We start from the raw sequence: 27,519 nt of genomic DNA on the forward strand, positions 1-27,519 counted from the left end.
TCCCCCACCCCGGGTTCAAGTGATTCTGCTGCCTCAGTCTGCCAGGTAGCTGGAATCACAGGTGCATGCCATCACACCCAGCTAATTTTTGTATTTTTAGCAGAGATGGAGTTTCACCATGTCGGCCAGGCTGGTCTCAAACTCCTGACCTCAGGTGATCCGCCTGCCTCAGCCTCCTAAAGAGCTGGGATTATAGACATCAGCCACCGAGCCCAGCCCCTCACTGCCCATTTCTGAGTCAGAAGGAAGCACCTGTGTGTCCCTCGTCCTCAAAGGGCTGTGAGTGGGGTGCCAATGGTGAGCGGGCAGCCAATTGCCTAGGACCTCTTAAGAGAGGCTACCTGGAGAGAGACGTGATCCAAAAAGCTGTTCTCCCAAGTATCTTTCTAAACACTGAAAGCCATCCCACAGAGAGGCCATTTGAGATTGTAGTGGTCCATCAGCTGTCGCTGTCTCTGCGAAACTTCGGAACAACTTGCTTCCTGGGGGACGGAGAAGGGTAACCCCTATCTTGATACTTTTCATATCGGTGCCATCCATTCGAGTTGCTTTTACAAAGGAAACCAAAGTTTTAAAAAGTATTATAGGCCAGGCGCAGTGGCTCACACCCATAATCCTAGCACTTTGGGATGCCAAGGTGGGCGGATCACGAGGTCAGGAGTTCCAGACCAGCCTGGCCAACATGGTGAAACCCCATCTCTACTAAAAATGCAAAAATTAGCTGAGTGTAGTGGCAAGAGCCTGTAGTCCCAGCTACTCAAGAGGCTGAGGCAGGAGAATTGCTTGAACCCAGGAGACGGAGGTTGCAGTGAGCCAAGATCGTGCCACTGCACTCCAGCCTGGGTGACAGACTGGGTGAGACTCCATCATCACAAAAAAAAAAAGTATTATAACGAGTTTAGAACCTGACTCTTGTTGGGAACTGCAAGTAATAGTGTGTGTGTGTATATGTGTGTGTACGTGTGCCAGCATATGTGTGTGTGCATGTGCATGCACAAGTGTGTGAGCGTGTATGCTTAGGGAAAAGAGACTCTCAGAGAGCCTGAGGAGCTCACCCAGCCTTTACAACTGGAGAAAATGAACAGGATGAATCCTGCAGCTCCACATAGCACAGATTTGTCCCAGACTCAAATGCCTAGTTCACTCATTGTCCAAAACACCCCCACCCTCAATGTTCACCCTTCCAGGAGCCACCCTACCAGCAGCTCCGCTTGGTCTGTACAGGCGGCCTTGGGAGGGTGAATTGAGGCATGGGACATGGCCTTACTGCCCTCCTTCCCTCAGAAGGCTCCCAGGCCTGCTGTCTGCAGGGCCTTGAGATGGCCCTGCTTCGTCCTAGCAAATGGGCAGGGTTGGCACCCAGGCAGGACACTGTCCGAGCTGTTGAAGGGACAGCTGTTGGACCTGCTTAACATGGGACCTTGCTCTCATTTGGGACAGAATTCAAGAAGACAGACAAGAGTATCTTGGTCAGTCCCACGGGCCCTTCCCGAGTGGCCTTCGACCCTGAACAGAGGCCCCTCCACGGGGTGCTGAAGACCCCCACCAGCTCACCTGCCAGCTCACCCCTGGTGGCCAAGAAGTCCCTGACCACCACACCAAGGAGAAGGCCCAGGGCTATGGATTTCTTCTGAGGGGCAGCAGAGTCCCTTGTAAAAGACTGCTTTTGTACAGAATACGCTATAAATTATAACTTTCAGAATGTGGGGCCTTTTTTATGATTTTCTAAGTTCCCGTAAGTTGTGTGCACGAGGTTCTGAACGTGCCCGCGGGCTGCTGCGTCCTGGCCCCTCTGTAGCGGCTGCGGGCGTCTTGGTTGAATCGTTTGCTACAAACCATGTTTGTGTTCGAGCTCTCCAGGATTTTACATTTTTGGGTAACCTCAGTGATTCCCGTTGGTGTGGGAAGTGAGACCCTCCCTGAAGCTGAGGAGAGCACGTTGGTCGGAACTTTAGATCCGTCAGTGCTGTTGGTACATGAGAGGTGGAATTGCACTTCCTGTTGAGCTCCCAGTTCTGCGGAATTTGGTACTCATTCCTGTATTTGCTGTACTAAGTTGGTTTCTGTTAGTCTTAACAATCTGGTTTCTTTTCAAAGCATGTAGGGCTTCATTGCCATGTTCTGTGGGTGTTCGGCAGGTTACCGATGGGGAAGATTCTTGTCACAGAATCAGCAATACCATAGTTTTTCTACATGTGCTCAGCTCAGCTGGGGGTGTGGACAGGTAGGGGTGAGGAAAGAAGAGGCTCTGTGTTCTGGGGGCTTTTTCTTCTCCTCCCCGCTACCCCGGTTTCCCTCCCTGTTTTCCTACCTCTACGGCAAGCCCAAAGTGTCTTCTCGGGAGGCCAGCGCAGCCCCCAGCTCTTACCCAGGACCCCGCCCCGTGCTGAGCCCTCTGCTGAGGTCCTCGCGTGGAGCACACTCATTCCTCCAAGCCCTCGCGTCTCTCTCTCTCCGTCCACGTTCCCGCCGAGTCACTGCCTGACCGGCTCCAGGGCAGCTCCCCATCTTCCCTGGAGGCTGCCCTGTGTATCTGGAGCCTGCGCTCCCGCTCCGCGACCTTTCCTCTCAAATGCGGAAGCGAGCACTTAAGAGTTTAGACAATTCTCCTGTACGTGACAAACATGGGCGAAAGGCACTCAGGCTTTCGTTGGGGAAACAGAAATGAGGCCTTCTTTTGAGCAGCGATTGCTCGATCTGTTTGAGAAAGTGTCTGACCTGGGCCTGAGAGCTGGAGAAGGTGCAGATTCAGAGTGAGCGGCTGCGGAGGAGAGCCGCCAAGGCTGCGCGCCTTCTCCATGCTCCCGCAGCTCCCGCAGCTCCCGCCTGCGCAGCTCGAGGGCACGGGCGCACGGTTTGGGCTGGCGTGCTGCTCTCCCAGCCAGCCGCGCTCTGCTCAGGCCTGGAGGTGAAAGCCGCCTGCCTCCCGTTATGCGCCCCATACAGGAGCCCCGGTTTTTCGCCAAAAGCCGGCCAGTGCCCTTCTCCACTGCTGCCTCCTGGCAGAGGGCCCCAGGTTCTCCAAGGTCCCAGCTGTGGCTTTGGACAACGTGGCTTCAGTCCCTGGGGTTGCAGAGCTGCATTGGGTTTACCTCGGTCTCATTCGCTCACGGAGCCAAGGGCGGGTTTCACCTGGGAACATCAGACTGACTTGCTGGCGTCAAGAGCAGTTGACTCACTGATGAGGCCCTGGTGAGAAGAAAACACTCACTCTGTTCTTCGCCTACTCTGTAATCGTTTTGTCGTAATGAGCCATGAAAAAATTAATTAACTTGTGCTGTTCAATCGTCACTGGAATGAGGTCTTATGTACGACATACCTGTGGTGGCTGCATGGTTTAATAGCTGCATTGGATAGGATCCTCACGTCACATTCAGAACCAAAACTGACACAGTGAAACAATTAAGGTGAGCACATATTTTTAACTTTTCTTTTTTTTTTTTTTTTTTTTTTTTTTAGTTTCATTTCTCCTAGAATATTTTTCTAACAATTTTTATTTCAGCTTTAAAGATGGGTCATATAGCCAAAGGGGCCGTATGATCCAACATTGCTGAGATGTCTTAAGACATTCTAAGGCAAAACTGGCACATTTGTTCTGCAGACTGTTGCAGGAATGTTTCTTCCTAGCATTTCTATATTATCTGTCCATTCTGAGGAGCCAGTGAATGTCCCATAAACGCACCTCCTGTCAAAACCACGCCTGAGAGGTCCGGGCTGGGAGTGACAGGGTGCTTGGATTCTGTTGGTCCTTCTCTCATTCTCCGAACTTACTCCTTTTTATGGGTAAGTCAACTAGGTTTACAGTCCCTTATTTTTAATGCCGAAGTTTTGACAGCAAGAAGAAAACAATTTTTTAAATATTCTCATTACATAGACACACAAGAATATGTCACATAAAGAAAATGTGTTTAGAATACCAGTTTTCTATTTAAGCATGATATTTTCCTAAGTAAAACTGCCAAGTGGACTTGGAAGTCCAGAAAAGAAAATAATTTAAATTAATGCTGGTGATCTTAATAATATTTTGTAAAATGGTGCCTCCCCCTTCTCCATAGTCTGGTCAGTTTTGCACAGTTAGGCGTCTGACTTTACAAGTTTGTTGTCCTTTCTAATTTTGACTGAACTGAAAGCACAAAGAAGACTGCACAGAAAATCTGGAAACAGTTGCAAGTGTTGGGAGGACGATGAAATCGAGCTGTCTTTTAACTTTTGTATGTGTTTTCTCAGAATTTGCTGGACTGTGCTGGCAAGGGCTTTGTTTACGATCAAATTGTACTAGTGTCTGCAGGGTTTGTCAGTACTCGTCAAAGCCAAGTCCAATTAAAAAAAAAAAGTCTTTGCCCTCCAATTTGTGTTTGATGTTGACTTTCAGTATGCGCAAAAAACAGGCCTCTTTGGGAGCCGTTCCAGAGCAGCAGAGTTCGGAAGGTGTTGGTCGGGTTTGAAAACAAGACTCTGGGTACCATTCTCTTCATCACTGTCTGCTGCTGCCAGAGTCGGTGGGGCACTGCTCGGCGGATCTTCTCTGAGTGCTTGAAGAAGGCCTGACTGCACACACATGTTCATCATTGTGTCTAAAACATCACCCACAGGCCTGCGCTTGGAACGAGGAGTGGAGAAGTGCCAGTGTCCTGGGTGGAGATCCCCCACTGCAGCCCGGAAACTGAGGCGGGCACAGGGGGGCTACAGCCAGGGTGAGGTGGGCACAGGGGGGCTACAGCTAGGGTGATGCAGGCATGGGGGGCTGCAGCTAGGGTGAGGCGGGCACGGGTGGGCTGGTACCCAGCACACAGCCTGTTCCAGCTAGGGTGAGGCAGGCACGGGGGGGCTGGTACCCAGCACACAGCCTGTTCCAGCTAGGGTGAGGCGGGCACAGGGGGGCTACAGCTAGGGTGATGCGGGCATGGGGGGCTGCAGCTAGGGTGAGGCGGGCACGGGTGGGCTGGTACCCAGCACACAGCCTGTTCCAGCTAGGGTGAGGCAGGCACGGGGGGGGCTGGTACCCAGCGCACAGCCTGTTCCAGCTAGGGTGAGGCGGGCACGGGGGGGCTGGTACCCAGCACACAGCCTGTTCCAGCTAGGGTGAGGCAGGCATGGGGAGGCTGGTACCCAGCACACAGCCTGTTCCAGCTAGGGTGAGGCGGGCACGGGGGGGCTGGTACCCAGCACACAGCCTGTTCTGGGTGTTGGCAGTGGGTGTGGTCAGTGTCGGGCAAGCAGAGTACAGGCATGGTGCAGTCTTTATAGGCACACGTTCCCTGAAACAACTTTTCCACCTGTACTTTGGATCCCAGACAAGTCCACAGACACTGAACAAGCAAGCAAACAAAAACAAACCCTGGGCCGGGCGCGGCGGCTCACGCCAGTAATCTCAGCACTTTGGGAGGCCTAGGTGGGCAAGTCGCTTGAGTCCAGGAGTTTGAGACCAGCCTGGGCGACATGGCAAAACCCTGTCTCTACATTTAAAATAAAAAAAAAAAAAATACAAATAACAGGCGTGGTGGTGTGCACCTGTAGTCCCCGCTACTTAGGGGGCTGAGGCAGGAGGATTGCTTAACCCTGGGAGGTCAAGGCTTCAGTGAGCTATGATTATACCACTGCACTCCAGCCTGGGTGACAAAATGAGACCGTGTCTTTAGAAAAAAGAAACACCGGCCGGGCGCGGTGGCTCAAGCCTGTAATCCCAGCACTTTGAGAGGCCGAGACGGGCGGATCACGAGGTCAGGAGATCGAGACCATCCTGGCTAACACGGTGAAACCCCGTGTCTACTAAAAATACAAAAAAAAACTAGCCGGGCGTAGTGGCGGGCGCCTGTAGTCCCAGCTACTCAGGAGGCTGAGGCAGGAGAATGGCGTAAACCTGGGAGGCGGAGCTTGCAGTGAGCTGAGATCTGGCCACTGCACTCCACCCTGGGCGACAGAGCAAAACTCCGTCTCAAAAAAAAAAAAAAAAGAAAAAAGAAAAACCTAGGGAAAGAAGGAAATCTGTTGTATTATTAAAAATGTCCAGTTTTCAACAAAGTTAAGACATTCAGGGAAACAAAAGAGTGTCACATACACAAGCAGCAGTGAGGCAATAGACACTGGCTTGGAGGGTTCCCAGGCGCCGGTCTTAGCAGACGGACTTACAGGGAGCAGAGGCAATAGACACTGGCTTGGAGGGCGCCCAGGTACCGGTCTTAGCAGACTTACAAGGAGCAGAAAGGGAATAGACACTGGCTTGGAGGGTGCCCAGGTGCCAATCTTAGTAGACAAACTTCAAACAGCCATTATTAATATGTTCACATCACTGAAGGAAATCATATTTAAATACAAGATGGGGTCGGGCGCGGTGGCTCACGCCTGTAATCCCTGCACTTTGGGAGGCCAAGGCAGGTGGATCACTTGAGGTCAGGAGTTCAACACCAGCCTGGCCAACATGATGAAACCCCGTCTCTACTAAAAATACAAAAATTAGCCGGGGAGGCTGAGGCAGGAAAATCACGTGAACCTGGGAGGCAGAGGTTACAGTGAGCTGAGATTGCACCACTGCATTCCAGCCTGGGCAACAAGAGCGAAACTCCCGTCTCAAAAATAAAAATAAATGAAAGATAATATGATGACAGTGTCTCATCAAATAATACCAATAGGTATTTTTAAAAAGAACCAAATAGAAATATAGATGTTAAAAAGCACAGTGAGAGAAATCAAAACTTCACTAGACTTGAGTCCCTCTAGTGAAGTTTTTATTTCAGTTACTGTAGATTTGAGGGAGTAGAAGAAAGAATCAGCAAACTTGTAGATTAATAGAAATTATGTGATTCGAAAAAAAATTTTCTTGATGAACAGAGCCTCAGAAATGCAGGATCGCCAAACACCCCAGCGCACACACTGCAGGAGAAAAAATACTCAATGGCCAAAAACTTGCCAGCTTTAAGTTTATCTTCCTTGGAGTGTGTGGAGTTTCTTAGATGTATACACTGATCAAAAACTGCACACATCTAAGTAACTCCACACCCTCCAACACCCAAACACAGCTGAAATGACACCCAAAATGTTGAAAGACAAAACTTCAAAGCAGCCAGAGAAGAAGGACTCATCATCACATACAAGAGAACCCCAGTAAGATTAAGATTTTTTTAAACCTGATTCAAGTATTTTTTCTGACTTCACATCAGGAAAAAAAAAAAAAAAAAAAAAAAAAAAGGCTGAAGGCGGGGATGAGATACTCAAAATGCTGAAAGAAAAAAGCCAAAAACCTTTCTTAAATTGAGGTGAAATTCACATAACTTTTTTTTAATTTATTTTCTGAGACAGCCTTTGTCACGCAGGCTGGAGTGAGGTGGTGTGATCTCGGCTCACTGCAACTTCCACCTCCGAGGTTCAAGCCATTCTCGTGCCTTGGCCTCCCAAGAAGCTGGGATTGCAGGCATGTGCCACTACGCCCAGCTAATTTTTGTATTTTTAGTAGAGACGGGGTTTTGCCACGTTGGCCAGGCTGGTCTCGAACTCCTGGCCTCAAGTGATCTGCCCGCCTCAGCCTCCCAAAGTGCTGGGGTTACAGGCGTGAGCTGCCATGCCCAGTGGCATAATCATTGTTTAAAGTGTACAGTTTAGTGGCATTTAGTATTGGGAAAAGGGCCTGTAGGGTTCCTGTATAAACTGGCCATAAAAATATGGGACAGGCCGGGCGCGGTGGCTCAAGCCTGTAATCCCAGCACTTTGGGAGGCCGAGACGGGCGGATCACGAGGTCAGGAGATCGAGACCATCCTGGCTAATATGGTGAAACCCCGTCTCTACTAAAAAATACAAAAAACTAGCCGGGCGAGGTGGCGGGCGCCTGTAGTCCCAGCTACTCGGGAGGCTGAGGCAGGAGAATGGCGTGAACCCGGGAGGCGGAGCTTGCAGTGAGCTGAGATCCGGCCACTGCACTCCAGCCTGGGCGACAGAGCAAGACTCCGTCTCAAAAAAAAAAAAAAAAAAAAAAATATGGGACAATAAGTTGTGGAAAGCCACAAGAGTTCTCTGAGGAGGAAAGCCTCCTAGTTGCCATCATGTTCCCATGCTCAGAGCGAGACCCGCTCTCTTATCTGTAAACACGGTGTTCAAGGAGAAAGCGTTGGAATGTGGACAGACGTGCAGGCTGCTGGTTAAGCCCCTCCCACTAGCTACTCTCTGATAAGTTAAAGATACGCTGTTTGAACACAAAGAAGATTCCTTTAAACTGCTATTGCTATAGATTACACCTGTGACATACCGTTTCGCCCTGAACGTCTGCTTCTTAGATCTAAGTGATTGTACGCAATAAATAGCGTGGACACCAGAGCTCGGTGCCTTTCACAGCCTCCATTTTGCAACTGGCCCCCTGGCTCCCACCTTTATGAACTCTTAACCTGTCTTTTCTCATTATTTTGTCGCCACTGGGCTTCAGGTACCCTACGGGTGGTCTTGAGGCTGGTCCCCAACATTTAGTATATTCACAGTGTTGTGAGACCACACCTCCATCTACGGCAGGCATTTCATCACCCCAAGAGAAGACCTGCACTTACTGAGCAGTCAGCCCTGCTCCCCTTCCCGCCAGCACCTGGCAGCCAGCACTTTGTGTTTCTAAATATTTCAGGAGTGTGGACTGGTGCTCTTGTGTGGATTAATGTTTGGCCAAACACGCCCCCTGCCCTCCCGGTGTAAGGATGTCTCTCAGGTTCCTGAGAGACTGGGCTGACAGAGGATGTGCATGTTTCATTTTAGAAGGTCCCGTTCCCGGCCAAGTGCGGTGGCTTACGCCTGTCATCCCAGCACTTTGGGAGGCCGAGGCGGGCAGATCACAAGATCAGGAGATCGAGACCATCCTGGCCAACATGTTGAAACCCGTCTCTACTAAAAATACAAAAATTAGCTGGCCATGGTGGCACGTGCCTATAGCCCCAGCTACTCAGGAGGCTGAGGTGGGAGGATCACTTGAGCCCAGGAGGTTAAGGCTGCAGTGAGCCATGACTGTACAACTGCACTCCAGCCTGGGCGACAGAGCGAGACCCTGTCTCAAAGGAAAAAATTTTAAAAACTTATGGACCACATAGCATTGTCCTCAAACACTCCAGCCTGCATTACCAGGTGACATTCCTCTCTATAACTACATCACCATGGTTATAGGAAACTAACTTAGATCAAGGACATCGTCACACAAGTTCATGTTCAAATTTCCCCCTAGTTGTTCTCAAAACATTTTTCCTCACCAGGAAATAACCAAGGATGTGCAGTGATTCTTGTCTAAAGCTTCTCTTCCAGAGCGTCTGCCCCTCATTTCTTCTAATATTGTATTCTTGAAAAGTGTGTCTCACTTTGACCCCACAGCCCAGTGGGTTGCCTCTGATGGCACTTGGGATGGTCTAGCAGGGTCGTGGCCTGTCCACTCTCTCACAGGGACCCCTGTGTGGGAAGTCCTGGATGTCCGACGCCCCTGACAGGTGCTCAGCCAGGTGATTGACAGCCTGGTTGCTATGACAACTCCAACCTCAGCTTTCCAGCTTTCTCTGGGAAGGGATAACCCCCCGGCCTAGCCTCAGGACCCAAATCCAGAGCTCACAGGCTGGTTCCCCTGACTGGGGCCTAGTGCAGCTCAGGGCAGCACACGGGCTGGCGTCTTCCTGTGTGTCCAGGCGGGCAGCCTGAGGCGGCCTGTTCTCACCCAGCCAGGGTGCAGAGCTAGCACCGTGGGGACATCGTCTTCTCCCCAGAGCTCCTGCTTCTTCGCAAGCGCAAATTGTCATCTAACTTTAGTCTCTACGCTGTGGATCTACCTAGGACCCCAGAGATCAACAAATTCCAGGGTTAGCACAGCAGGCAGCAGACATGTGGCTGGTTTGTGCAGCGCCTGAGAATAAACTAGTATTGTACCACCTCCCCAGCTCCATACCCCTTTTCCACAAATGACACATAAGCCAAGCCAAAGTTTTGTTTAAAAACATGACGCTGAATGCAGAAACATGACTGGATTTAGGTTTGTTTTCCGAGCCTACAAAGCCTGCAGGAACCAGGACATTGCTGCTGCCTCTGAATGTTCCATTCCTGCTTTGAAGTTCCCAGGGAGTCTGGAAAGGAGGGGCTGCCTGCAAAGCTGGAGAACGCCCACCCCCCCGTGCCCCGACCAGTACGCACGTGCACACTCACATGCATCAGCTGCAGCCGGCCGGGCGCAGTGGCTCCTCCTGCAATCCCAGCACTCTGGGAGGCTGAGGAGGGCGGATCGCTTGAGCTCAGGAGTTCTAGACCAGCCTGGGCAACATGGTGAAACCCCTACTCTACCAAAAATACAAAAAAATTAGCTGGGCGTGGTGGTGCGCACCTGTAGTCCCAGCTCCTCGGGAAGCTAAGGAGGGAGGATTGCTTGAGCCCAGCGGGCAGAGGTTGCAGTGGGCCAAGATCACACCACTACACTCCAGCTTGGGTGACAGACCAAGACCCCATCTCATAAAATAAAAAATAAAACTCCAAAAACACACAAAGAGCTGCAGCCAGGTGAGGGCCCCATCCTCGGACGCGCCCACACACTGACTCACTGAAGATGGGTGAAGATCAAGGAGTCCCAGGTACTCCTTTGATAAACATGCTTGGCACCCCTGCCGAGTGCCCAGGCAATGCCAGGCACTGGGATACAGGCCGGAAAGACAACAGGGACTGCTTGGAGTCCAGGGACCAGAGAGGAGATGAGATGGAGGAACCCACAACACCATGCAAGCCACAGCTGTCATTTTCGATTTCCTTGCACACTTTTTGTTTTGTTTTGTTTTGTTTTTGAGACTGAGTCTTGCTCTGTTGCCAGGCTGGAGTGCAGTGGTGCGATCTCGGCTCACTGCAACCTCTGCCTCCCAGGTTCCAGCGATCCCCCTGCCTCAGCCTCCTGAGTAGCTGGGATTACAGGTGCATACCACCACACCTGGCTAATTTTTTTGTGTGTTTTAGTAGAGACGGGGTTTCACCATGTTAGCCAAGATGGTCTCGATCTCCTGACCTCGTGATGCGCCCACCTTGGCTTCCCAAAGTGCTAGGATTACAGGCGTGAGCCACTGCACCCAGCTGTAAACACGTTTTTTTAAAAGAGAAAAAGAGGCCGGGCGCGGTGGCTCAAGCCTGTAATCCCAGCACTTTGGGAGGCCCAGACGGGCGGATCATGAGGTCAGACCATCCTGGCTAATATAGTGAAACCCCATCTCTACTAAAAAACACAAAAAACTAGCCGGGCGAGGTGGCGGGCACCTGTAGTCCCAGCTACTCGGGAGGCTGAGGCAGGAGAATGGCGTAAACCTGGGAGGCGGAGCTTGCAGTGAGCCGAGATCCGGCCACCGCACTCCAGCCTGGGTGACAGAGCAAGACTCTGTCTCAAAAAAAAGAAAAAACTGTCAGTCTTTTTAAATAATTTCCAAAATATAATTTCAACATGTAATTAATATAAAAAAGTATTGAGATATTTTTCAGGCTTTTCTTCTGTAGTAAGTTTCCAAAACCAGGCGTGTATGCTGATGGCCCACGTCGCCTGGCACTCTGGAGTCCCATGTGGTTGCAGCTATGATACTGGCCATGGCAATTCTACAGCTGAGAGGAGGTCTGTCCAGAGGACCAGTCGGGGTGGGGATCTCAGCAGAGGGAACCGCACCTGAGTGAGGCACAGAGGAGGGAACAGCCAGAGCAGCCAGGGTGCAGGTGGGCCGGCCAGGGAGAGCTGTGGGGGCCGTGGGGGCCGTGGGGAGGGTTTGGGCTTTGTCCTGTGCACACTTCAGGAGCCACTGGAGGGCACCCACCAGGCAGCAGGAGCAGGAAGGGTCAGAGGCCGGGACCGACCAGAGGCGGGAGGGCAGCGGGCCCGGGGCCCACACCTGAGCTCAGCGGCAGGAGCGGAGGAGGACGGGCTTCTGGTTGATGGGGGGAGGGCCCAGGGAGAATGGGGAAAAGAACACAGGGAGGCTTCCAGAGTGTGTCGGCCTCTCTCCACCTCATTTTCTGATCCACGTCATCTCCAAGGGCACATTTTCCTTCTGAGAAGAGCTGGGAAGCCAGTCAGGACTTCTGTCCTCACCTCCACTAACTTGGCCCTTGCAGGCGTCCCAGGCTTTCAGGGCCAGCCCCCTAGGGTTTGGCACACTGCAGCCTCTGGCTTTCTCTCCACTGCTTCTTCAGAGCACATGCCAGAAGAGACATTGCCTCCACGGCCAGCACGACGCCGCTGTCCAGCAGGCAGCCGTCTCAGGAGGACAGGCCCGACTGCAGGAAAGGGCGGCCCCGGGCTTCTGGTGGGGGCTGAGGCAGGGAGGCCAGCCCTACCTGGGGGCTGGAGGTGGCATTGACTGGGGGTGTAGGGGGGTCCGCAGACGGCAGCTGAAGCCCCTTCTCTGCAGGTTATGCTGGTGCAATTCCCTTTTAGGAAGTAGAGTCTGGGTGGAGAGAACGGTGAGTCACCTGCGTCTTGTTGTGATTCAGTCCCTGTTTTCCCGAGGGCCCTGTGCAGGCCTTTTGTTCCTAGGACTCGGTGCCTTTCTGAACCCAGTCTAAAAATTGCTGCAGCTCTTTCTGGCGTTAGTCACTGCCTGGTGACTAAGCCTTCAGTCCGTCAATCTTTAAATCCTATCATTATTTCTCCACCCAGGTTTTTAAGAATAAAAGTTGAAAATGTACTGAATTGACAGCTACCGGATCTGATTCCTACTTGATTCGTACCTTCCGCGAGTGGCCCTGATCGCCACCGCAGCGCCACGTCCTGGCAAATCACTCACGCTGACCTTGAGCACTCAGGAGAGGCGCAGCCCTGACGCTCAGCCCCGCCCCATCACGGGCTCCCTGCGGGTGAAAGGAGGCATTGCTTCTGTTCCCCACAAGCAACTGCAGGCAGTGCTATTTATTTTTAACACAGTGGAGTAGGCAACTTTATCTTCAATGATTATGTGCTGAAATCTGCTGATGAAAACGCTGTAAGATGGGCATGGGCGGGGGTGGCAGCCAGGTGTGTGCTGTGTGACAGCTTTTTCTGAACCTGCTGGACAAAGTCCCCACTCTGCCTGCTCAGTCCCAGTCACAGCCCCACCTCCCCTGGGCTTATCTTCAGTTCCCCAAACCTCCATGCTGTTGACCCGCTCCTTGGCCTCTTTGTGAGGACCCTTCAGCCAGAAGGCCCTTCTCCCTTCCCCCCTTCCCCCTTCCTGCCCAGCTCTGGCCCTGGAAGGGCCCCCAGACCTGCCACGTGGAGGCTGTTAGAGGCCGAATGTCTGAGGCCTCCAAATGCATGTGTCGAAACCTAATCCCCAGAGGGATGGTATTTGGCGATGGAGTTTCCCAGAAGTGGCTTGGTTTGTGCTGGCTGCTATAGCAAGTACAGTCACGGTTGCCTAGTGAGGAGACCTGTCCTGAGAAATGCACCCTCAGGCGATATTACTGTCATGCTGACATCACAGAGTGCACTCACACAAACCTGGCTGGCACAGTCCGAGACACACTTGGGCCCCGTGCTGTAACCTGCTTCTCCCAGGCTACACACCTGCAGAGCATGTCACTGCACCAAAAACTGTGGGCCGCCGTGACACAGCAGTGAGCCCTTGTGTATCTAAATACGAAAAAGGTGTAAAAAATAAAGTGCCGGCCAGGCGCGGTGGCTCAAGCCTGTAATCCCAGCACTTTGGGAGGCCGAGACGGGCGGATCACGAGGTCAGGAGATCGAGACCATCCTGGCGAACACAGTGAAACCCCGTCTCTACTAAAAAAATACAAAAAACTAGCAGGGCGAAGTGGCGGGCGCCTGTAGTCCCAGCTACTCGGGAGGCTGAGGCAGGAGAATGGCGTAAACCCGGGAGGCGGAGCTTGCAGTGAGCTGAGATCCAGCCACAGCACTCCAGCCTGGGCGACAGAGTGAGACTCCGTCTCAACAACAACAAAAAAATAAAAATAAAAAAATAAAGTGCCGACTAGGCACAGTGGCTCACACTGTAATCCCAACACTTTGGGAGGCCAAGGTGGGCGGATCACAAGGTCATGAGTTCGAGATCAGCCTGGCCAACATGGTGAAACCCCCGTCTCTACTAAAAATACAAAAATTAGCTGGGCGTGGTGGCACACACCTGTAATCCCAGCTACTGAGGCTGAGGCAGGAGAATCACTTGAACCTGGAAGGCGGAGGTTGCAGTGAGCCAAGATCACACTACTGCACTCCAGCCTGGGCAACAGAGTGAGACTCTGTCTCAAAAAAAAAGAGAGAGAGAAATAAAATGTTCTTCAACAAACAAAAACTCAGGGAATTTGTTATCAGTAGACCACCTTTGTAAGAAATGCTAAAAGGAGGCCGGGCGCAGTAGCTCACGCCTGTAATCCCAGCACTATTGGGAGGCCGAGGCGGGTGGATCACCTGAGGTCGGGAGTTCAAGACCAGCCTGACCAACATGGAGAAACGCCATCTCTACTAAAAATACAACAATTAGCCAGGCCTGGTGGCGCATGCCTGTAATCCCAGCTACTCGGGAGGCTGAGGCAGGAGAATCGCTTGAACCCAGGAGGCGGAGGTTGCGGTGAGCCGAGATCACACCATTGCACTCCAGCCTGGGCAAAAAGAGCGAAACTCCGTCTCAAAAAAAAAAAAGAAATGTTAAAAGGAGTGCTCCCTGGGCGGTGACCCTTAGAAACATTTCTTAGTGTTTTCTCCCCCGGCCCCTTACCTGAGACAGAAAGAAAGGTTAGAGGTGTCTTGAGTTATCTGAGAGACAAGCAGCAGACGGAAGGAGCCGTGCGTGCTCACTTGCCTGCAAAACGTCACAGAGCCCCTGGCTCTGACTGTGCGACTCTCCAGACAGATACTTTGAAGACAAAATAGGATGGAGCACATGGTGCCCATGTCTCTTGCCTGAGTCACCACATTCTTTAAAAGATAGGCTGGGCACAGTGGCTCACGCCTGTAATCCCAGCACTTTGGGAGGCTGAGCCATCCTGGATAACACTGTGAAACTCCGTCTCTACTAAAAACACAAAAAGTTAGCCGGGCGTGGTGGCATGCGCCCATAGTCCCAGCTACTCGGAGGCTGAGGCAGGAGAATGGCGTGAACCCGGGAGGCGGAGCTTGCAGTGAGCCGAGATTGCGTCACTGCACTCCATCCTGGGTGACAGAGACTCCGTCTCAAAACAAAACAAAACAAAACCCCAAAGAAGAGGCACCTGAGCCGCTTGCTTGAGCCTGCTCCCACTCTGAAATGTCTTCAGTAAATCTGTGCTTTCCTTGCTTCTCCTGTTTCTTTCTCTTTCATGGCTTGGCTCTTTTGTTACTTTGCACATTTTGTTCAATTCTTTGTTCAACATGACAAGAACCTGGACAACTCTATCAGGTAACAGAAGGTGGCTGGGAGCCTGCGGGAACATTGTTCCCTGGGACAAAGTAGCTGGCGATCCTCTCCAGAACCTGGTGACACAGCCAGACAGGAACTGCTGCCGCTGCCGCTGCCACAGGTCTTGCTTGTGCACCAGTGGCAAGATGAAGATGGTCTCATCCAAACTTATCACCAGCACAGCCATGCACGCCACAAAGCAGACACCCCTGAGGGCAGCGCTGATGGCCGTGACCGGCAGTGTGTCGCGCACAAAGATCCGGAAGACTGAGTAGTGCAGGAGGAGGGTGATCTTGAAGGAGACCCTCTCACCACTGTCGGGGGGCAGGTGGGAGTCCATGATGTCCATGACGGTGAGGAAGACGAGGGGCAGCAGCAGGCCGACCACACAGAGGACGACCACCGGCGATGACCACGCAGGACCTCACTCCTACACAGCAGGCACTGACTCCACACTGAACTCGGAAGCAGGGCGGCACCCCAGCAGTTCCCATGCTCCCCGGTTCATAAAGACGCTCCTGTCAAACTTCCCCTTTTCTGGCAAGCGCCACAGGGAGATGCTGATTTCACGGACGATGTGGGGCAGCTGCTGAAGGTCAGCGAGCAGCTCGGACATCGAAGGGGAAGTTACAGACGTCAAGGCTACAGGCGGCCACCACCTGGAGGGGCTTGTAGTTCCAGACCTCACCTTGATATTGGATGTACACGTACAGGGTATTTGGAGACTTCCCCACGTCCACAGACTCATTGATGAGAGTGTCCGGGGCCCACATCCGTGAGGATGGAAAACTTGGTGATGTCCAAGTCATCAGGATTCCACTGGAGAAACTCACCGGTCCAGCACTGCCAGGGCCAGATTCTGGGTCAGTGGCCGGTACCTGCTTTTTCTCATCCCTGCTGAGGATGGTGTAGACCACGGGTGTCCAGTCTTTTGGCTTCCCTGGCCCACACTGGAAGGAGTGTCTTGAGCCACATATAGAATACACTAACATTAATAATACTAATGGACTAAAAAAAAATCACAGTAAAATCTCATACATGTTTTAATAAAGTTTATGAATTTGTGTTGGGCCACATTCGAAGCTGTCTTGCGCTGCAGGTTGGACAAGCTTGGCGTAGGCAGTGACGTCAGTGGATACGGCGGCGTCGGCTTCCTCCAGTCCCGCACAGGCCACCCGCCCGTCGTAATTGGCCAGAAGGTCATTTGACAGCCTCAGCAGAGCCGGCCTTGTGGTGTTTTGGCCCTGCCGGCCGCCCTTTGCCTGGAATTCTGGTGGAGGGAAGGGAGGGGTCTCTGAATAGCTTTGATCCTGGTTGAATCTGAGAATGCAAAACCCGGGAGCACCAAGGGCCGACTGCAGTTACTTACCCTTCCCCAAGCACTGCGGATTTTTCCCCACCCTTCTGTGCTAGAACCTGGTGGGGCTCCAGGAGTAAAATGTATGGAAGGAAGAGTGCCCCTCTATAAGGCTGGGCCCCCAGAGGGTTTTAACCCTCAGGCTAGCCAGGGGCAGCCTCCAGCAACTTGTCAGTTATGGTTTAAAAGTTCCCACCAATGCCGGGCGCGGTGGCTCAAGCCTGTAATCCCAGCACTTTGGGAGGCCGAGACGGGCGGATCACGAGGTCAGGAGATCGAGACCATCCTGGCTAACGCGGTGAAACCCCGTCTCTACTAAAAAATACAAAAAACTAGCCGGGCGAGGCGGCGGGCGCCTGTAGTCCCAGCTACTCGGGAGGCTGAGGCAGGAGAATGGCGGGAACCCGGGAGGCGGAGCTTGCAGTGAGCTGAGATCCGGCCACTGCACTCCAGCCCGGGCGACAGAGCGAGACTCCGTCTCATAAAAAAAGTTCCCACCAGTTCTGGGCTCCAGAGGGGTGTCGCCCACCGCAGATCTGGGCTGTGACTCTGCTCATCTGACTCCCCAGATTTAAAGGGTGGCATGTGTCATGTGACCTCAGTGCTCTAATGGATCTAAGAAAAGTCCTTGATTTTAAGTTATTTTTTTCTTGCTTTCAGGCCAGTAGTAAGAAATTCCGGCCAGGCGCGGTGGCTCATGCCTGTAATCCCAGAACTTTGGGAGGCTGAGGTGGGAGGATCACTTGAGGTCAGAAGTTGGAGACCAGCCTGACCAACATGGTGAAACCCTGTCTCTACTAAAAATACAAAATTAGCCAGGTGTGGTGGCGCGTGCCTGTAATCACAGCTACTTGGGAGGCTGAAGCAGGAGAATCACTTGAACCTGGGAGGCGGAGGTTGAGTTTGCTGGGGCTGCCATAAGAAAATACCACTGCTGGGTGGTTTAAACAACAGAAATGCATTTTCTGATGGTTCTGGAGGCCACAGTATAACATAAAGGCATCAGCAAGGTTGGTCCCTTTGAGTGAAAACCTGTTCCAGGACTCTGTCCTTGGTTTGTAGATTTTTCCCGTGTCTCACATTTTCTTTTTTTACCTTTTTTCTTTTTCTTTTTTTTTTTTTTGAGATGGAGTTTCGCTCTGTCGCCCAGGCTCGAGTGCAGTGGCATGATCTTGGCGCACTGAAACCTCTACCTCCCGGGTTCAAGCGATTCTCCTGCCTCAGCCTGCTGAGTAGCTGGGATTAAAAGCATGCACCACGACGCCCAGCTAATTTATATATTTTTAGTAGAGACAGGGTTTTCAGCATGTTGGCCAGGCTGGTTTTGAACTCCTGACCTCAGGTGATCTGCCTGCCTCTGCCTCCCAAAATGCTGGGATTACAGGTGTGAGTCACTGCACCCGGCCCACATTTTCTTCCTTTTGATAAGGACACCAGTCGTGCTGGATGAGGGTCCATCCTAATGACCTCACTTTAAGTGATTACAACGGCAGAGACCCTATTTCCAGATAAGGCCACACTCGGAGGTGCTGGAGGTTAGGACTTCAACATACACATTTGGAGGGAAGACATAATTCAGCCGTACTAGCCACTTACATGCAATGTTCCTCCGAGCCACAGTGACGCTGATGGGAGGGAGGCCCAACTAGACTCCTCCTAGGCCAGGTGGCAGCACCCCAGTGAAGTAGGGGCACCCAGCCCAGGGTGCTGCTCTGACAGTGTTCAGCCACAGGGCTCACAGGCTGGTCTGGCAGAGGCGCTCACCTGTTATTAACTAAGTGTCTGTGTCCCCCTAAAATTCATATGTTGAAGCCCTAACCCCAGTGTGATGGTGGCATTTGGAGGTAGGGCCTTTGGGAGGGGACTGGTTTAACAGAAGTCAGAGGGTGGAGCCCCCCGGGATGGGATTCATGTCCTTATAACAAGAGGAGAGGCCGGTGAGGTGGCTCACGCCTGTAATCCCAGCACTTTGGGAGGCTGAGGTGGGCAGCTCACCTGAGGTCAGGAGTTCGAGACCAGCCTGGCCAATATGGTGAAACTGTCTCTACTAAAAATAGTAAAATTAGCCAGGCGTGGTGGTGGATGCCTGTAGTACCAGCTACTCAAGAGGCTGAGGCAGGAGAATCGCTTGAACCCGGGAGGCAGAGGTTGCAGTGAGATGAGATTGCACCACTGCACTCCAGCCTGGGCAGGAGAAGAGGAGAGACAAGCACCCTCACCCTGGGACCACACGAAGAAGAGGTTCTGTGAAGACAGTGCTGGAAGGCAGCATCTGTGGACCGGGAAGAGGCCCTCACCAGTGACCGAATCGGCTGACACCTGAACTTGGATTTTCCGCCTCCAGAACAGCAAGAAACACTTTCTGTTGGCTTAAAGCCACTCAGGCTATGACATTTTCTTAAAGCATCCCCAGCTAACTAAGACACTACTCAGGGTCGGGCGCAGTGGCTCACACCTGTAATCCCAGAACTTTCAGAGGCCGAGGCAGGTGGGTCACCTGAGGTCGGGAGTTCGAGACCAGCCTGGCCAATATGGAGAAACCCCATCTCTACCAAAAATACAAAAAAAAAAAAAAAAAAAAAAAAACAAAAAAAAAAAAACATTAGCCAGGTGTGGTGGCGCATGCCTATAATCCCGACTACTCAGGAGGTTGAGGCAGGAGAATCGCTTGAACCCAGGAGGCGGAGGTTGCGGTGAGCCAAGATCTCACCATTGCACTCCAGCCTCTGTGCAACAACAGCGAAACTCCCTCTCGGGGGGGGAAAAAAAAAAAAAAAAAGAGAAGACACCGCTCAAACTTCTGGCCAAAAGCAAATCCTGAATGACTTTTAACATCCTTTATGGTAATGAAGGAACCCTGTGGTGCTGGGAAGCAGTTGCTCAAACAGCCTCTGGGCGTGGTCTCCTGGCGAGGGTATTTCATTCGCCTCCGGGGTGTGAACGGCCATTTATTTACACAGTTATACCTGAGACGAGTAGGGACGGGGCTGGCTCAGTTCACCCCCAACTAGAGCATTCTCTCTAGTGTATGCCTTGCACGGATCACACACCCCACCCCACTACCTGGCTTGATACCAAACTCGTTGACCCTGAGACTTTGGTCCTTCAAAGAAAACAGCCATTTATATTGCCCTTCTGTGCTCTTGTAATATTTAACTAGGCCTTCTACTTAAACAATTTCAGGAACTGGCTTTAAAAGATCCAGAATATCAACCAAAGTTGTAGAGGGTCCCCACCTTGGGAAGGAATGCTGAGCCACAGATTTACAGCCTTGCCGCCCCAGTCAGACAGCCAGCTGGCCCGTGACTCAAAATAACCATTGCAACCAGATGTGCTGACCAGCCTGTCCCAGCCCTCGGAGGCCTTCCCTAGCCCAGCCTGCACACCCTACCCTGATATCAGTTTCCACCCTTTGCCTGACAAAAAGTCCCAACCAGTTCCTTTCTAGGACTCAGTCAGGGATTCTTTCTCTCCCTTGAGCTGCCTCCCTTATGCCTGGACATAAGCTCCAATGAAGCCTTTGGCCCCATGTCAATTTTCATTGCACTGAGAGCCCAGGAACTCATGGTTGGTAACATATCCATTCCTGTGTCCAAACGGAAAGCTTTCTATTTTGTTTTGCATTTTATTTTATTTTATTTTATTTTATTTTTTGAGACAGGGTCTTGCTCTGTCACCCAGGCTGGAGTACAACGGCGCAGTTATGGCTCACGGCAACCTCAGTCTCCTGGGCTCAAGGGATTCTCCTGCATCAGCCTCCCAAGTAGCTGGAACCATAGGCCCATGCCACCACACCTGGCTAATTTTTTTTTTTTTTTTCCAGCAGAGATGGGGTGTCACTATATTGCCCAGGCTGGTCTTAAATTACTGGGCTTAAGCAATCCTTCTGCCTCAGCCTCCCAAAGTTCTAGGATTGCAGCCATGAACTACTATCACTGGCTGAAGGCAAACTTTTTTATTTGTTTTATTTTATTTTATTTTATTTTTATTTTTATTTTTATTTTTTTAGAGATGGAGTCTCACCCTGTTGCCCAGGCTAGAGTACAATGGTACGATCTCAGCTCACTGCAACCTCTGCCTCCCTGGTTCAACCAATTCTCCTGCCTCAGCCTCCCAAGTAGGTGGGATTACAGGCACACACCACCACACCCAGCTAATTTTTTGTATCTTTAGTAGAGATGGGGTTTCACCATGTTGGCCAGGCTGGTCTCAAACTCCTCACCTCGTGCTCTGCACACCTCAGCCTCCCAAAGTGCTGGGATTATAGGCATGAGCCACCGTGCCAGGCAAAGGCTAGTTTTTTAAAAAAGTATTGATCACATGACATGTGGTCAACATAACCATGGGTCATGTAAAATAAAAATAAAATTCTGAGGCCCCCCAACCATCTGAACGGACTTCCTCCTCAGCCAAGGAACTCTGAAAATTTAACCTGAGAGACTGGTTCAGGCCATGATGGGAAGTGGGGATGGGATGTGCCTTATTCTACCTCTCCAGCATTAACATCAATGCAGACCTTAAGTGTGATAACAAACATTTGACAGCCCATTCTCTCTGAAGTCTGCTACCTGAAGACTTTCTTTGCAAATAAGAGCTTCAGTCTCTACAATCCTTGATCTGAATGCAGACCTTCCTTTCTATTGATCCCAGGTCTTTTTTTTTTTGAGATGGTGTCTTGCTTTGTTGCCCAGGCTGGAGTGCAGTGGTGCAGTCTTAGTTCACTGCAAGCTCCGCCTCCCAGGTTCGCCATTCTCCTGCCTCAGCCTCCCAAGTAGCTGGGACTACAGGCACCTGCCACCACGCCCGGTTAATTTTTTTTTTTTTTTGAGATGGAGTCTTGCTCTGTTGCCCAGGCTGGAGTGCTGGGATTACAGGTGTGAACCACCGTGCGCAGCCCAAAACCAATGTATTTCTTTTTTTTTTTTTTTTTTTTTTTTTGAGACGGAGTCTCGCTGTGTCGCCCAGGCTGGAGTGCAGTGGCCAGATCTCAGCTCACTGCAAGCTCCGCCTCCCGGGTTTACGCCATTCTCCTGCCTCAGCCTCCGGAGTAGCTGGGACTACAGGCGCCCGCCACCTCACCCGGCTAGTTTTTTGTATTTTTAGTAGAGACGGGGTTTCACCATGTTAGCCAGGATGGTCTCGATCTCCTGACCTCGTGATCCTCCCGTCTCGGCCTCCCACAGTGCTGGGATTACAGGCTTGAGCCACCGCGCCCGGCCAACCAATGTATTTCTTAAATGTATTTGATTGAAGTTTCATGTTTCCCTAAAATGTCTAAAACCAAGCTGCGCCCTGACCACCTTGGCACGTGTTCTTGACCTCCTGAGGCCCGTGTTGATACAGATAGGAGACAGGGAAATACCGGGTAGAAGAGGGCAGTTGCCTGGGAAAGCCCCCACCCTCAAGTCTGGAAACCCACAGCCCTAAATGGGAACAGGCATTCCTGGTTTTACCCAAAAGTTGCCTTTTGGTCTGCCATGTCCCCCTGTCCTTACCCATATAAACCCCAAATCCCTGTCTCCATGAGGAGACAAACAGAAGAGCAGGACAGCAGAATGGTGGGGCAGAGAGGAGTGTCTGAACACCAAGACGAGTTCAGCTGGGGGATGGTCAGAGAGGAGATCAGCCGCCGGACGGCCAGACTCCAAGGGAAGGTCATCTTCCCACTCCATCCCCTCTCCAGCTCCCCATCCATCCCACTGAGAGCCACCTCCACCACTCGATAAAACCCCCACATTCATCCTTCAAGTCTGTGTGTGACCTGGTTCTTCCTAGATGCTGGACAAGGACCTGGGTACCAAGAGGGCACTGGCTGGTTCAGACTTAAGCCATCTGCAGATGGCATGACTAAAGAGTGCACTGTAACCCATGCCCACTTGGGCTTTGGCAGTCATGGACACCCCCTGGATGCTGCTGTGGGGCTGGAGCCCAGGGGCACTTGCCCCTGCTCCTGCACCTGCCCATCTGTGTGCTCCCCCTCCCGTAAGGGGTTTGAACATGCATGGTGGCTCAACAGACAAGCCATACCCCTGTTGCACATCCTACAAGGGGGATCAGGGAACTCTCCCATTTCAGTGTCATGGGCCATGGTCACTCATATTTGGCTTAGAATAAATTTCTTTCAATATTTTATAGACTTTGACTCTTTTTGTTGACATTTTTTAAGGTTCACCGTCCTTTGAAGGCACACTGTGTTGCCACCGTAACTCAACCGGTCATGCCTGGAATGCTCTGGTGGAAGACAAACTTGGTGTCAGTTCTTTTGGGTCCCCTCTTTTCTTTCTCAGTGAATGACTTTCTGACTATCTCTGGGACCCCATCCATTTGCCTCCCCAGGCAGAGCTCAGCTCTGGGTCTCTCCAGCTTCCCTAGGGGAGCCCCCCTGGCCACCACCCAGCTGAGGGCCACCCCTCCAGAGCCCTCTTTCTGGAAAGGCTGACCTAGGGGTGCAGGATGGGGTGGCAGCCCACCCAGTCGAAGCGGAGCATCCCATTCGTCTCCTGGCTAGCCAGGACTGGGCATCTTTTCAGTAGACTCATAGTGTCTAGAAGGTCTTTACTATCTGAGTCATCAAGGAAAAAGCTTTGCTCTTGGACTGATAATTAGTACCAACTGACATGTGCTCATAAAAACATCAAATTAGCTCATCTGCCCACACAGTGCCTTTCACCCTTGGGTGGTCTCAGAAGCACCTGCAGAGCTAAAAAGAAGTTCAGGGCAATGCTCAATGAGGTAGGACAGGGCTGGGCCTAGGTGTGTGTATCCAGTTCCCTGGGTGACTCTAAAATGACCAGTGTGAGAACCACAGGCACTGGCCATCAGCACAACAGCTGGGAACGGGCAACCAGATCTTTCTAAAGCCCAAGAAACCACAGGCAAAAATGTACTCACCACAATGTCATTTTTAGAGTTTTGATCAGGGCCCTCTGTCAAGAAGGAGGGTCCTGGAGCCCACGGGCCTGGAGGCTGGTCAGCTCTCTTCCACGTCTCCCCTGCTCTTTCATCTTAGTGCCTGGGACCAAAGGTGTGATAGGATGGGGGGGTGAGGGCTGGGAATGGGGAGGGGACCACGGATGATGGATCAAAGTGTGGAAGGACGAAATCCACTGCAGAGAGGGAGAGAGAGATTCATCAGGTGCTCCTAAGAGCCAAGGGCGAGAGACTCACAGAGTAGGATGAGCAAAGGGTAGTAATGGCAGTGGCTGGTGCTGCCTCTGTGGGTTCCTGGGGCTCTCACCCAGCACTGCTTGTCACCGACTCTGTAACCTCTGACTTCTCCTTAGTTTATTAACTTCATAATCTATAAGTTTGGGAAAGGAGAGGAGACTTTATTTCTTACAAAGGGTTACAGCCTTTAAGGTGCTGTGACAGGAGAGTTCCCTGGAGCCTTTTGCGGGACTCACAAACAAGTTTGTGGCTTGCTTACCTGGCACAAACTCCTTGTGGCAGGGGGAGCATGCAGGTGAGTGGGTGAGAGGGCCAGGGCAAGCACTTTTGGACTCCAGCCTCATGGTAGCATCTAGGGTTGTGTTACAATTATTTCTCTTTATTTTATTTTATTATTTTTTTGAGATGGAGTCTCACACTGTCACCCGGGCTGGAGTGCAATGGCGTGATCTTGGCTCACTGCAACCTCCGCTTCCTGGGTTCACGCAATTCTCCTGCCTCAGCCTCCCAAGTAGCTGGGATTAAAGGCACACACCACCACACCCAGCTAATTTTTTGTATTTTTAGTAGAGATGGAGTTTCACTATATTCACCAGGCTGGTCTTGAACTCCTGACCACCTGCCACGGCCTCCCAAAGTGCTGGGATTATAGGCGTGAGCCACTGTGCCTGGCCAATTAATTCTCTTCTAGCAATTGTCATCCATGGATTGCTAAGTGTTAACCAGTTTAGTGAAGAGTCAGAGTGACAGCCTTTTACACCCCGTCCTCTTGGTACTCAGGTCCTTGTCTGGCATCCAGGAAGAATCAGGTCACATGGACTTGAAGAATGGTGAAAGTGGAGGTTTTATTGAGGGATGGAGGTGGCTGTCAGCAGGATGGGGAGCTGGAAAGGGGATGGAGTGAGAAGATAATCCTCCCTGGTCGAACTCCTCTTCATGTTCAGATGCTTCTTTCTCTCCTTCTCTGCTGTGCCACTGCATTCCTCTGTCAGTGACGTTTGGGGTTTTTATGGGTACAAGATGGGGGTGCAGCAGGCCAGGGTGGTTTTGGAAAAAGCACCATTCAGGTGGGAAAACAGGGATGTGAAGTTCTTTTTTAGGGGCCTTTGCTGGGGAACTGCCTCTTCTATGCAGTATTTCCCTGCCTCCTGTCTGTATCAGTGGCCCTCCCAAAGAGACAGGTACTTCAAGGGAGGAGAGGTTGGGGAAGGAGCTCTATGCTGAAAGGGCTGGCTAAACATACATATGCAGCAGGTTACAAGAGGAGTGGTGAATATTCATGAAGAGGGTCTGGCTGCATGCATACTAAACAAACATGCATGTTGCATACGACCTGTGTTCACTCTGGGGTGGAGTCTTAACATGTCAATGTGTTGCAATGAGGCCCTAAATGTCAGAGGTCTAATCAGGACACAAAGGCACTCCAGTGCACAGCCTCTGTAAATCGGCCAGAGCCGGTCCATGGTAGGGGGTCCCTTATCAGGAGGAGGTTCCTGAAGTCAGGCTTCTGCCCAGTCAGAGCTGTGGTCAAGGCTGTGGAACGTGGTCAGTTGGCGTCTGTGGGTGGATGAGCTGCAGTCATTTGAATCTTGCTCATTGCCAGGCCAGTGTGTGTTTAGCTGCTGGAGAAAAAGCAGCTGTGGCGTGAGGGCAGAATCCGTTCTCTCAGTTTAGGGTACAAGGCTGACCCTTGCCTGCTGTGGCCTGAGGTCCCGTTTGTAATTTGATATCTTATTGCCACAGAGTCTGTTCTGTGGGTCTTAAGGTCTCTATTTTAACTTTAGTGCTATTCAGTGCTGTGCATAAACCCTAAAAGGAGGGGGTAAAAAGATGCAGTTGACCTCCTGTTCCCTCACGACCAGGAACTCAGTTTTACGGTTTTTCTGGTGTTCCCTTCCTTGGTGGAGGGGGGCTTAGGATTTTATTTTAGTTTACACTCTTCTGTAAAGTAGTGTGAAGATTCAATGTGTTAATGCATGAAACATGCTCAGCGCACAGTACGTGCTCAATGTTAGCTGTTATTATTATTTCTATTATTTTTTGAGACGGAGTTTCGTTCTGTCGCCCAGGCTGGAGTGCAGTGGCATGATACCGGCTCACTGCAACCCCTGCTTCTCGGGTTCAAGTGATTCTCCTGCCTCAGCCCCCTCGAGTAGCTGAGATTACAGGCACCACCACGCCTGGCTTTTTTTTTTTTTTTTTTTTTCTGGGGGGCGGGTGGGGGATGGAGTCTCACCTTGTCACCCAGGGTGGAGTGCAGTGGTGCGATCTTGGCTCACTGCAACCTCTGCCTCCTGGGTTTGAGTGAGTCTCCTGCCTCAGCCTCCCAAGTAGCTGGGATTACAGGTGCATGCCACTGCATCTGGCTAATTTTTGTATTTTTAGCCGAGATGGGGTTTCACCATGTTGGCCAGGCTGGTCTCAAACGCCTGACTGCAAGATCTGCCCACCTCAGCCTCCCAAAGTGCTGGGATTACAGGTGTGAGTCACCGCACCCGACCTAATGTTTGTATTTTTAGTAGAGACGGGGTTTCACCATGTTGGCCAGGCTGGTCTTGAACTCCTAACCTCAAGTGATCCACCCGTCTTGGCCTCCCAAATTGCTGGCATTACAGGCGTGAGCCACCACACCTGGCCTATTATTTTTCAGAGGTGGTTTACCTTATGTTGTCCAGGCTGGCCTCCACCTCCTGGGCTCAAGCAATCCTCTCTCCTCAGCCTCCTTAGTAGCTGGGACTGCAGGTGTGAGCCACCATGCACTGCTTAAATGTTAGCTATTATTATTTTTTGAGGCGGAGTATCACTCTGTTATCAGGCTAGAGTGCAGTGGCGTGATCTTGGCTCACTGCAACCTCCGTCTCCTGGGTTCAAGTGATTCTCCTGCCTCAGCCTCCCAAGTAGCTGGGACTACAGGCACGCCCCACCACTTCCGGCTAATTTTTGTATTTTTACTAGAGACAGCATGTTGGCCAGGATGGTCTAGATCGCTTGCTGTGGTGATCCGCCCACCTCAGCCTCCCAAAGTCCTGGGATTACAGGCCTGAGCCACTGCGTCTGGCCAATGTTAGCTATTATTAATGGACGATTATCACTATTCACGATGTACTTTCTTTTTAAAACCTGGATCTCTAAGTAATGTCCTCCTCCCTCAGTCCTCAGCACCGCCTGGTCGGGCATCGGGTCTCACCAAGCTGCAGAGCCGCAAGTGCACTGTGTTAGGTCACCAAGACTTTAGTCTGGTGATACTGACCCCAGAGACCCAAATCACCATGTCTACAAGTCTGGAACCCAAAGGCCTCCGTTCCCTGGGGTGGTGCAGGGAAGCCGCAGGGAGTGTGTCTGTGGAGAGCGCAGGGGTGGGAAGTGAAGGCTGTGGGATCCCCTAGGGGGTCAGGTTCGTGGAAGGCAGGCCCTCCACAGGAAGACCGGGTTGGACTGGGATGGGACACGCGGCCCAGGCCCGGGCACCTGTGGATGGAGGGCCGGGCATGTGGCTGGGGGCTGGGGGCCTCTGCAGGCCGGGCCACCGGAGGGGGTACTCAGGGTCCACAAGGGTCTGGGGCGTCCCAGAGAAGCCCGCCACCCCAGGCCGGTGTGGGGGAGACTGGGTCCCATCGGCCCCGTGTTTGTCAGCTCCCGCGGCCCGTAGGAGGGGACGTGGATTG

The 27,519-nt window shown here is 51.8% G+C and overlaps 1 protein-coding gene and 1 pseudogene across 1 annotated transcript in view; one reads left to right on the plus strand and one right to left on the minus strand.

The window, feature by feature from the left end:
- RRP1B (ribosomal RNA processing 1B) overlaps nt 1-4,348 on the plus strand; it is a 37,409-nt gene extending 33,061 nt beyond the window's left edge. Inside the window, exon 16 of the mRNA XM_007969466.3 lies at nt 1,441-4,348. Within this exon, the coding sequence (XP_007967657.3) occupies nt 1,441-1,634 (194 nt within the window). The 3' untranslated portion in view covers nt 1,635-4,348. The remainder of the gene's footprint in view (nt 1-1,440) is intronic.
- On the minus strand, nt 2,423-22,346 carry LOC103221123 (5-hydroxytryptamine receptor 3A-like; annotated as a pseudogene).
- Nucleotides 22,347-27,519: the final 5,173 nt, after the last annotated feature.

This window comes from Chlorocebus sabaeus, chromosome 2 (assembly GCF_047675955.1).
Source record: "Chlorocebus sabaeus isolate Y175 chromosome 2, mChlSab1.0.hap1, whole genome shotgun sequence".
Lineage (NCBI taxonomy): Eukaryota > Metazoa > Chordata > Mammalia > Primates > Cercopithecidae > Chlorocebus > Chlorocebus sabaeus.